Source organism: Xyrauchen texanus, chromosome 30 (assembly GCF_025860055.1).
Source record: "Xyrauchen texanus isolate HMW12.3.18 chromosome 30, RBS_HiC_50CHRs, whole genome shotgun sequence".
NCBI lineage: Eukaryota > Metazoa > Chordata > Actinopteri > Cypriniformes > Catostomidae > Xyrauchen > Xyrauchen texanus.
Genome location: NC_068305.1, coordinates 309,424 through 320,000, shown reverse-complemented (window position 1 = coordinate 320,000; position 10,577 = coordinate 309,424). Strand labels below are relative to the sequence as shown.

The 10,577-nt window shown below is 37.9% G+C and overlaps 1 protein-coding gene across 2 annotated transcripts in view; it reads right to left on the bottom strand.

Moving 5' to 3' along the window:
- Window positions 1-10,257, bottom strand: part of LOC127624110 (mitogen-activated protein kinase kinase kinase 5-like) — an 89,959-nt gene extending 79,702 nt beyond the window's left edge. For both annotated transcript variants that reach the window (XR_007968117.1, XM_052098776.1), the window contains exons 1-2: window positions 9,352-10,257; window positions 1,213-1,352 (exon numbers count right to left, since the gene is read on the bottom strand). Coding sequence is in view for 1 of the 2 variants with exons in the window: in XM_052098776.1 (XP_051954736.1) it covers window positions 1,213-1,352; window positions 9,352-9,679 (468 nt within the window). In the remaining variant the exon portion in view is untranslated. The remainder of the gene's footprint in view (window positions 1-1,212; window positions 1,353-9,351) is intronic.
- Between the last annotated feature and the right edge of the window lie 320 nt (window positions 10,258-10,577).

Genomic DNA, 10,577 nt, shown 5'->3' with positions numbered 1-10,577 from the left:
GGGGCGAGCTAAAGAGGAGAGTGCATAAGAGAGGACCCAGGACACTGGAGGATCTAGAAAGATTGTGCAAAGAAGAATGTTCTCCAATCTTGTGAAATGTTATAGGTGGAGATTAAGTGCTGTCTTGTTGGCAAAAGGGGGTTGTACAAAGTATTAACATCAGGGGTGCCAATAATTGTGGGACACATGATTTCAAGTTTTTTTTTTTCTAAATGTATTTTTTTTTTACCACCAAAATAATGTACTTAAATAAAAGGTTGGATTTTTCTCTTTTTTTGCATTTGGGTTCTATGTTGTTTAAAAAAAAAAAGGAGAATTTTTAGAAGTCCTTGACCACATCTTAAACAGGGGTGCCAATAATTGTGGAGGGCACTGTATATATAAATATATGTGTGTGTATATATATATATATATATATATATATGTGTGTGTGTGTGTGTATATATAAATATATGTGTGTATATATATATATATAAATATATGTGTGTATATGTAAATACATGTGTGTGTATATATGTATATGTAAATACATGTGTGTGTATATATGTATATGTAAATACATGTGTGTATATATATATATATATATATATATATATATATATATATATATATATATATAAAGTTATGTGTGTGTATATAAATTTATGTGTGTGTATATATAAATATACGTGTGTGTATATATAAATATATGTGTGTGTATGCGTGTATATATTAATAGCGTTTTTAAACGCGTTATTTTTGGTAAAATTAAATCGCACTGAATTAACACGTTAAATCGACAGCCATAATATAAATCAGATATTATTTGCAATTTTTGCTTTATCGAGGTGATAAGTATCTATCAAACAACATAAAAAGTAGCTTTAGAAGTCAATATATTGTTTCTATTCCCATATCAATGAACACGCCTACAGTCTACAGTAATGCATTTCACAATTGAGTTAATCTATTCCATCTGCACTACATTTATCATATTGTCAGGTTCATACAGTATGAGTCAGACTTTGAGTGTTCTTCTGATTTTCAGCATGTTTAGGACTCTGTCTCAAGTTAAAATTAGTTGAAACTTTTAAAATAGCATCTGGATCTCTGCATTCTGTTATTAGAAATGAGCAGGTGTCCATAAATGTAACCATGTAATGAAAGTAATAAATGACATATGCACAACATTTAATACACATTTAACTGTTGAATTTGGTGACACTGACAGACCTGTAGAGGCTGCTGCGAGTCGGAGTCCAGATCACAGTACAGAATGATGTTGTTTACCATACAGAAACTCTCTCTCACACCCAGGTGATAGAAGAGAGAGGGCTGCCGAAACACATCCGTCATTTCAACCACAGCAACATCTGTGAACAGAGACACAGCAGAACAGATTCTGAACAACAGAGAGGAAAAATCCAGAATTTCACTCAATGTTTTTGAAGACAGACAGACAGATTATAAGAAGTCTATGAATGACAGATTGCGTAGTGAGTATTTGTGTGTTTCTATCGGGTCAGTCCTTACAGCAGAACGTTTCGAGCGCTGCATTTAAATATCAGCAGGAAGTGACTTCCTATGTTTGCATGCATGTGTGTCACAGCCCTTCACAGCTGTTCTTTCAGCTCACAAAAAGGAAACAGATACAACAATGAAAACGAAAAAAGCAGACTGACATAAACAGTGCATGAACATCTCGTTTGAACAGGACATTTGTGCTTATGATTGTTCAACTCTCCATGGAGCGTGTCAGGGCAGATACCATGTTTAGTTTGACAAGAATGAAAATGAGGCTGATATGGTCCATTCAATGAGTCTCGTTCATGAAACACAGGCAGAAACCATTCCCTTCATTTGGGGTTGGGAACTCCGATTCATTTTAGAGTCAGTTCTTTCAGTCTAGTAATGTAAATGAACTAGTTCACATGATTCACTGATTCATTTACTTGAGTCCATCGAGCCTTAAAGAGCCTAAAATGCCTTCATTTCTGAAGATGAATATTCACTATACTTCAATTCAGTTATATTAAATAGGATTTTCTAGGTTTTCTAGTTTATTGGTGTCTATTAAGTATAAATGAATTCCTATAGTAATTTTGCAGTAACCATGACTGTAGTAAACATGATTTTGATACAATACTTTAGATACTGTAGTATCCATACTATAGTAGTACTGTTGTAACCATGGTTAATTTAAGGTCACTATGGTTTTCTAGAAATACCATGGTAAAACTAAAGTTACTGAAGTAAAAACATGGTTAATTCCTCAAGTTAATTGTTTAGTGACTCGAGTCGCAGTTTCAGATTCTTGACTCAGACTTTTCATTACCAAGATAACAACACTATAATGTTCTGTCGAAACACGATCTACACTCACCAGTGCACAAAACATGCATTCAAATCGGTTTCATTTTTGCATACAGAGTCCAACAGAGCTATACTGATATGAATTCTTGGTTTACGTATGTCCAATGAGTCATCGTAACGAAATCAGAATTAGAGTTTTTCTGCTTTTAGATAAATTCACTATTAGCAGATTTAAAATCGATTGGTCTTCTAGGCTACCACCCACAACCAAGTAACGAATCATGGTTCATATTTGTGACCTAACAAAAGATTACTGGTTATCTAAAAAATATTACCTGCCCAAACATGCTGTTTTGGTTAATACATGTACACAGAAACAAAACGGCACACGTCAAGCGAATTCATTGGGTCTTTAACTCGCAAAAAGTAGCAGCCTTTTGCTGTTGCTGAAAAATGTAGATTTAATTCAATCAAATATAATCAAATTTACAATTAGATTGTGACTCTCTGAATCAAAATAAAATCAAACTGTATCAAAATGTTTCATGAAACATGAAAAATAACATCAATATGAAATACTGAAGCCATGAGCACTGACTCTACCACTGACTCAAACAATCCACAGGCTCAGTTTTCTCTCCCTGCTCATTCATATCCGATTGCACCAAACGTAATTATAGCTTGTAATGAGTGGGAGCGTTTGTTTTACCTCAGTATCACATGTGCCAAAGGAATTGCTGAAACAGGATGACTCGAACCCATGACCTTGGATGGAACTCAAATTCTTGGTGCAAGATTTGAAATATGCACATGATGAAGTGACACAATAAGACTTGCGCATTTTGGTCACGTGTCCGGCTGTTTCCAACAACAAGTTTAACGTGTGTTAGGAATGCGAACAGACACCCCCAAAAAATATGCATCACACTCAGTGGGAGTGTATTTTGGTATAAAAATCTGTCAGCAAATTCAAGACAAAAATCATATTGCTTTGTTGCATCACTCTGTGTGTCTTGACTTGTACACTAAATGGCCAGCAGTATGTGTGTACTTGTCTAACACTGGATCAAGACTTTGCTCTACCGGTTGAACTACAGGAACAACAATCATCCTCCTACAGTTAGGATCTTTTGTTTAAATACTAAACCTTTCAGGTAAATCAAGAGACTCCTTTGCTAAATATTTTATGTTTCACTTCGTATATTATGCCTTGCCAAGACATATTGTATTGTCAAACAAACCTATTACAGACCCACAACTAAATTATCAATATGTACCGTAAACAACTACTACAGTTACAGTTCAAAATGACGTGATTAGGGTTGCCAACTGTCCTGTATTAGCCGGGACGTCCCTTATATTGGGCCTAATTGATCTGTGCCATATGTGGCCTCCCTTGTCCTGTTTATTGACTGCTACACTGATCTAACCACTGACTGATACAACAGCAGCAGGGCTGATCACGACACATGAGAATGATCACCGACACCAGTCATCATCCAATCACAGCCCCCCTCAAGTGAATCAGTATACGTTAAGTAAATGCACCAATTCCTCCACAAAAAAAAAAACAATTCGGGCAATAAACAATGGGAGGTAAAAAAAGACGTGGGCTAAGCCCGTCTGCTGTGACTCAATGAAAGACTTCTATATTTATGTCACAGGTACAAGCACAAGCAATATCGGTGCATTCTTCGGGGCAGCAGCTACTGTGGAAACTGACAAAATAGTGGCAAGTGAAGCCTCATACATGTTTAAAAGTGAAGACTGACATTAAATTCGGTAGTTATTGGCCGTTGCATTAAAGACGTTTTTAATTTAAGCGAATATGGTGCAGTTCACACAGAACACATTTTGTGTTGGTATGTACTTTTTTTTTAGGATGCGTTCCTCAGCACATGCATCCTCATGAATGGACAAGAAGTGTTTGCATCACACTTTTCTTTGAGCAGAATATTGCACTTTTGAGCGCCACGCTTCTTTTTTTTTCCCAAGTGGAGAGAGGAAACATGCGCACTCGCATATATGGTTGCCAGATTGCATAAATTAAGTATGACATAAGGTGAAATATTTCCAATTTGTGCAAGTATACATTTCTGATTGGGGTGTTGCATCTATTATCTGGCAACCCTGAGCACATTAAAAGCTTGTGGATGCACATTATGTCCCAAAGCCAGATAAATGAAAGATCTACTAAAAAAAGCTCATGATAAATTGACCCACCGGCAGTAGTTTGCCCTGGTCTGCTTAATCAGAAATAGTTAATCAGAAATAGCTGCGATAGTGCACAAAGTAAATGCGTAAATACTGCGCATGACATGCGAGATGCGGGACAAAGCGCACTGATATCAAAATGTACACTTAAAAACTGATCTCATAAGAGCCCATATATAGAATTACCCTGAAAATGACCATCTCATTACACAGAAAAGCCTGCGTTAGAATTAGAGACAAAATGTACCTCAGCGTGCCGCCTGAAGTTGGAGCAGTGACTTTAACCTTGAAATATTAGTTTGTCTTGGTGTTAAAAGAAGGCATTGCATGACGGAACTATCATTTTTTTCACTGTGTGGAGCGAAGAAAGTGTTTCACTTTGAAGAGTTTGATGCTACAGTAGGGTTGAAAATTGACGGTTATTATACCATGTACATTTGCTTATCTACGGTATTGAGAAAAAAATGCAACCGGACGGAGAATCTCACATGCATATGCGCATCTCCTTTCCTTCTCGACTGTCTGTCAGACTCGTCAACTTACGAGACACATACACACGCACACACAAATGCAGCGGAGAAAATGTCAGAGAGAAGCGAGCCGAGGGAGTCTGACATGAGTGTGTGTGTGTGTGTGTGAGTTAAAGCAGTGTTTCTCAACTGGTTTATTGGGACTGGATCGCGGACAGCAGGGAAAGAGCAATATCATGGTTCTCCCATTGAAGATATTTGGGCGGCCACCATAGTGATCGACTATTTAAGACTGCTGAGGCAGATTTAATGATAATCTCGCAAACAGCAAAAGCAGACATGGGCAATTTACAGCCTCATTTATAGTAAAAGCGTTTTTATTTTTAATTGGATATTTCAGTTAATTTGCATTGAGACATAACGCATCTCCACAAGAGTTTAACATGCTCACTGTTGCTAGATAAGAGACGAAACATCCCAGTTTGAGATTTATACTTGCGCAAATTGGAAAAATTCCTCCTACTGTAATACTTATTTTGTGCAATCTGGCAACCATGCACCGTGCATGCGAGTGCACTATTTATACCTGGCTTTGACCCTTTGATCAAACTTAGCGATCTGTAGTGCAATATTTTGCTCAAGGAAAAGTGTTATACGGCTACTCTGTGTCCATTCTTGAGGCTGCTTGTGATGTTTGGTGCTACTAATTTTGCAGGTAAACCTAATTCAAGTTATTCAATTAATATAAAAGTAGATCTCGGCATCATTGACACACGGAGGAGTAATCACTGACATGCGAGCAAAAGCAAGCAGAGATAAATATATATAAGTATTTTTTTATTTGTGCAATTTAGAAATGTTTTTTTTTTTTTTACACCTACTTCAATAAAATAAAGGGTTTCAAGTTTCAATTATAATAAAGTGTTTGCTCAAAAATAAATAAATAAATAATCCTTCTCTTTTCACTCATAATAGTACTTGTGTAATACCGTATACCGTGATATTTGAGACGGTTATCATACCGTGAAAATCTCATACCGTTGCAACCCTATGCTACAGTCTCATCTCTCAAGTGGAGCGTCTCATCGTGCGCAGCTGTGAACATCCGCTCTTGTAAAAGTCCCCTTCAATAATCTCACAATAAATTACACATCCATTCAAATGAAACCCAGTAAAGTAGTGACAGTAACCCCACACATTGTAAAGAAGTAAAAGTTAAAACGAATCTTTAGAAATGTACTTGAGTGAGAGTAAAAAGTACCCACTTTTAAACCTACACTAAAAGTACATTTCCCCCCAAAAGTTACTCAAGTAAATGTAGCATGTTGCTACCCACCTCTGGATAAAAGGAAATGCAAACTTATCTTCTCAACTATATATTCTGTTTATTAAACCTCCGATGAATGGATTATCTGCTGACTTTTCATCAGCTTTCTTGTTTCTGATCAGCAATCTAACAGAAATCTGTGATTTGGCAACTAGAAACATCCATAATGTTTCAGTTTAGGATCCAGTGGCTCCCAAGTCATTTATTGAAGTCTGGAGCCCTGCGCATATATTATCATGTATTCAAAGTGCAAGGAACCTATTTTCATAGCTTTTACTTGATGGTTACACCTAATTCCTTTTTAAGTCATTAAATCATAAATATTTTGTAGAAAAAGTTAGAAATGTTTTTCAAGTACACAAAGATTGCATTCAAACTACATTTTTATCACCTTGGACAACCTTATTTGTCAATGACACGGTCACAGGTATGCAGAGCAGGGCACAATTATGCGAACTATACTTTATAACTGCACAATCATTTCGGCACATGTTGCCACTGTGCATTCAAGAGCGCAAATGACAACGACTTAAATATTGGGTTGTTTTCACCACAACCTATTGAATGCCTTGGGATATGACGCACCAGTTGTATGGATAACTCTTTATGTGTTCCACAAAAGAAAGAACGTTATATGGGGTTGAAATGACATGATAACTGGTAAATTATGGCACAATGTTTATTTTTGGGTGAAGTATACACACTGAAACCCCTAAGAAGTTCACTGCACAGGGTAAACTCGCTCCCTCAATTCCATTGAGTAATGGGGAGTATTTAAGTTCAATTAACTTAGTTTTCAAGTAGAGTGAACTTAACTATTTAAGTTGAGCTAACTACATGCAAGGAGACATAAATCAGATTTGAATTTAAATATTGTTGTACATTTTAATTGAATTGATTCAATTTTAGATCAAACAACAGCACAGCTCAAATAAAGATAACTGATTCTAGGTCAGTTATTAAATAATTCTTTACAGAAATGCGGCGCATGCACAAACAGAAGTGAGATAGTGTGACCAGGGTCCAGCTTGACCAAAGAGACACAGATCACACTAATGGTGACATCACACCAAACATCTATTTCAACAAAGCATAAATAATCCAACAAAAGATCTCAAACATCTATGAATTCTTAATAACAATTATTTCAGTTCACCAATCTGTTCCCTCTGACCAAGGAAACATAATTCAAGCAGCAAGGGATTGTGGGTATTCCCCGTAGCCTCAATTTTGTACACAATATTTTGAGTTATTAACACTTCAAATCTTAAGTCTATGGATTTTTACAAAAAATAAGTTCAATGAACATAAATATTTGAGTTATGAGTCCAAAACTTGACATTTCAAGTAATAATTAAGACAACTTCATTTTTACAGTAATGTCAACTTTAGGGTTTACAGTGCACATGGTAAAGTGACTCAGTGCATCGATCATAATTCAGTGCAGTGCTTCTGTTGTTAATTAAATGAGTGTGTGTATGAGTGTGTGTGTGTGTGTGTGTGTGAGTGAGCATCTGTGCGTGTGCGAGCGTGTGAGTATAGTCTGTGTGTGTGTGTGTGTGTGACTGTGTGTGAGTGAAGTCTGTGTGTGTAAGTGAAGTCTGTGTGTGTGTGAGTGGGTGAGTGAGTGAGTGAGTGAATGAATGTGTGTGTGTGAGTGAATGTGAATGAAGTGTGTGTGTGTGTGTGTGTGTGTGTGTGTGAGTGAGTGAAGTCTGTGTGTGTGTGTGTGTGTGTGTGAGGTCTGTGTGTGTGTGTGTGTGTGTGTGTGTGTGTGAGTGAAGTCTGTGTGTGTGTGTGAGTGAAGTCTGTGTGTGTGTGTGTGTGTGTGTGAGTGAGTGAAGTCTGTGTGTGTGTGTGTGTGTGTGTGTGTGTGTGTGTGTGTGTGTGTGTGTGTGAGAGTGAGTGAAGTCTGTGTGTGTGTGTGTGTGTGTGTGTGTGTGTGAGTGAGTGAAGTCTGTGTGTGTGTGTGTGTGTGTGTGTGTGTGTGTGAGTGAAGTCTGTGTGTGTGTGTGTGTGTGTGTGTGTGTGTGTGTGTGTGTGTGTGTGTGAGAGAGAGAGAGAGAGAGAGTAAGTGAGTGTGATTCAGTTTCATAAATCTTAAAATAATAATTAAAAAAACTATGTTTGATAGTTTGGTGTACAATTAAATTAATTGTTTTTGGTCTAAATTTAACTATAAGTAAATATTAAACGGCAAATAATATTAGCAATGCACATTAATACCATGATATCATAATATTGTGGTATTTTTTGTGACAGTTATCATACTGTGAAAATCTCATACTGTTATACTCATAACAATCACTATTATTGAGTCAAAACACAGAAGCAGTACATTTGGGATCTTTTTCCAACAGTTGCCCTTTCCAGGGAAATTCTTGGAATTTGATGGTACCACATATACAGGGTGAAGTGGAAGCTCTTTAATTCTCCTTACCACAACACGTCCAGATGTTTTTACAATTAAAATGAGCGAAAGTAAAAGGCACTACAAGGGAGTACTGATGGCATGAATAAAACATTTTCAATTTCAAATAATATCATTTTTGCACATTGCAGTAATGAGAATATCATATTTACTTATTTGCATTGTGATAAGGCGAGTTGGTGGGAACGATGTAATGAAAATAATTTCACAATATAAAACAATCTTAATGACCATAAAAATAAGCTTCATTTTCTATATGCAAAATACAATTTCTTATGTGATTTTCGTATTTAAGAGTTGAAACATCATTCATCATGCAACAGAGGTCAAAGAGCTTCCACTTCACCCTGCTTCACCTACCTTCAAATTCCAAGATTTTCCCTGGAAAGGGCAACAGCTGGAAAAAGATCCCAAATGTACAGAACCCACCTGATACCATGAACCCATATGTGTCCTCAACAGAACTAACTTGCCTAACTTTTGCTTTGACTTTTAATCAACTGGTGTCAATGTGATTTTTAGTGGCTGTATGAAGCCAAGTGCACACAGAACTATCAGAGGAACTATGTGCCAATAAAGCTTGACAAGCACAAAGTGTCACAACTCGACAGTCTTACCTGCATTGTAAAAGTGATCAAGGACTGACGTTTCACCAAAGTCCAGGTTCCCAAAGTGGACTATCACGAGTTTACAGGCCACGATGTCACAAGCATCCTTCAGACACTGCAATGCCATGTTCTCCGGGCTCAGAGGCTGGCTCATCTCGGCATTCCTCACATAGGCCACTGTTAAGGCCCTGCTTTTACATTTGCCCGTGGTCAGCAAAGTGTCAGCCGGGCCACTAATCACCCCGAGACTGGCACTCTTACAGACTGACTGGTCCTGCCAGAAGGTCCCGGCACCAGAAGTCATCCCAGACCTGCATTCTCCACTGTTCTCTCCCATCACGTACAGACCGAGCGATGGTACTGAAAGAGAAATGCCCTCCAGATCTGAATTTATTACTCAAAAGTTTGAGTTCAATGGCAGCTCCTCAACCCGCACACTTCATCGCTGACATTCCTGCCTGCTTTATAGTGGCATCAGACAAACAAGTACAAGCGGCGTGATGTCACCAGCACCGACAACCCGCAATAAAGACGATTATCTTTTCATTTTCCGGTGAAACTCTAGGTAACTCTCGATATTTCGCTTAGCAGGAAATATCCGGTCGCAGATTACGAACTCCTGTTGACAGCCACACCGGTCACGACTCGAAGAAACGATAGCGCATTCAGGGGCGTTCATCGATGATTTGACGGACGTGTTTGCGAAGAACATGTAGTTTGTCATGTGAACGCAACGCAGTTGTGTTGATCACGAAACACCGTGTGCATCTGCGACACATCAAGCACTGCATTTCCTCAGTCCTGCCGTTCCTGTTCATTTCATCGTGCTTATGTCATTCTTAAGTTGCAAAATCGGCTGCCGCGCGTTCATCTACTGGACCCCGCACTGGTTCTATTATCATCTTCAACGCACAACTCAAGATCACGTGGTGAAGTGACGTTGTAACACACTGCTGTGCAGGAAGCGAATGACCAATCCTACTATGGTGAAGGCGTTGCTTATGAATATTGATTAGGTCATGTGACGTTCGCTCTGTTGGCCGCTGCCTAGAAATACATACGTAGATGCCTCAGTTCTTCATATTTTTCTTTTCCCTGTCAGCAGCTGTTCCTATGCAGAACCATCACCAGAGTTTCAAAGTGTGATTCGGAGAGGTGACCCCCCCAAAAAAACAAAAACAACCGCAACACTTTTTTTCGACCCTTACAGTTTCAGACAATGAATTAAGTCATTT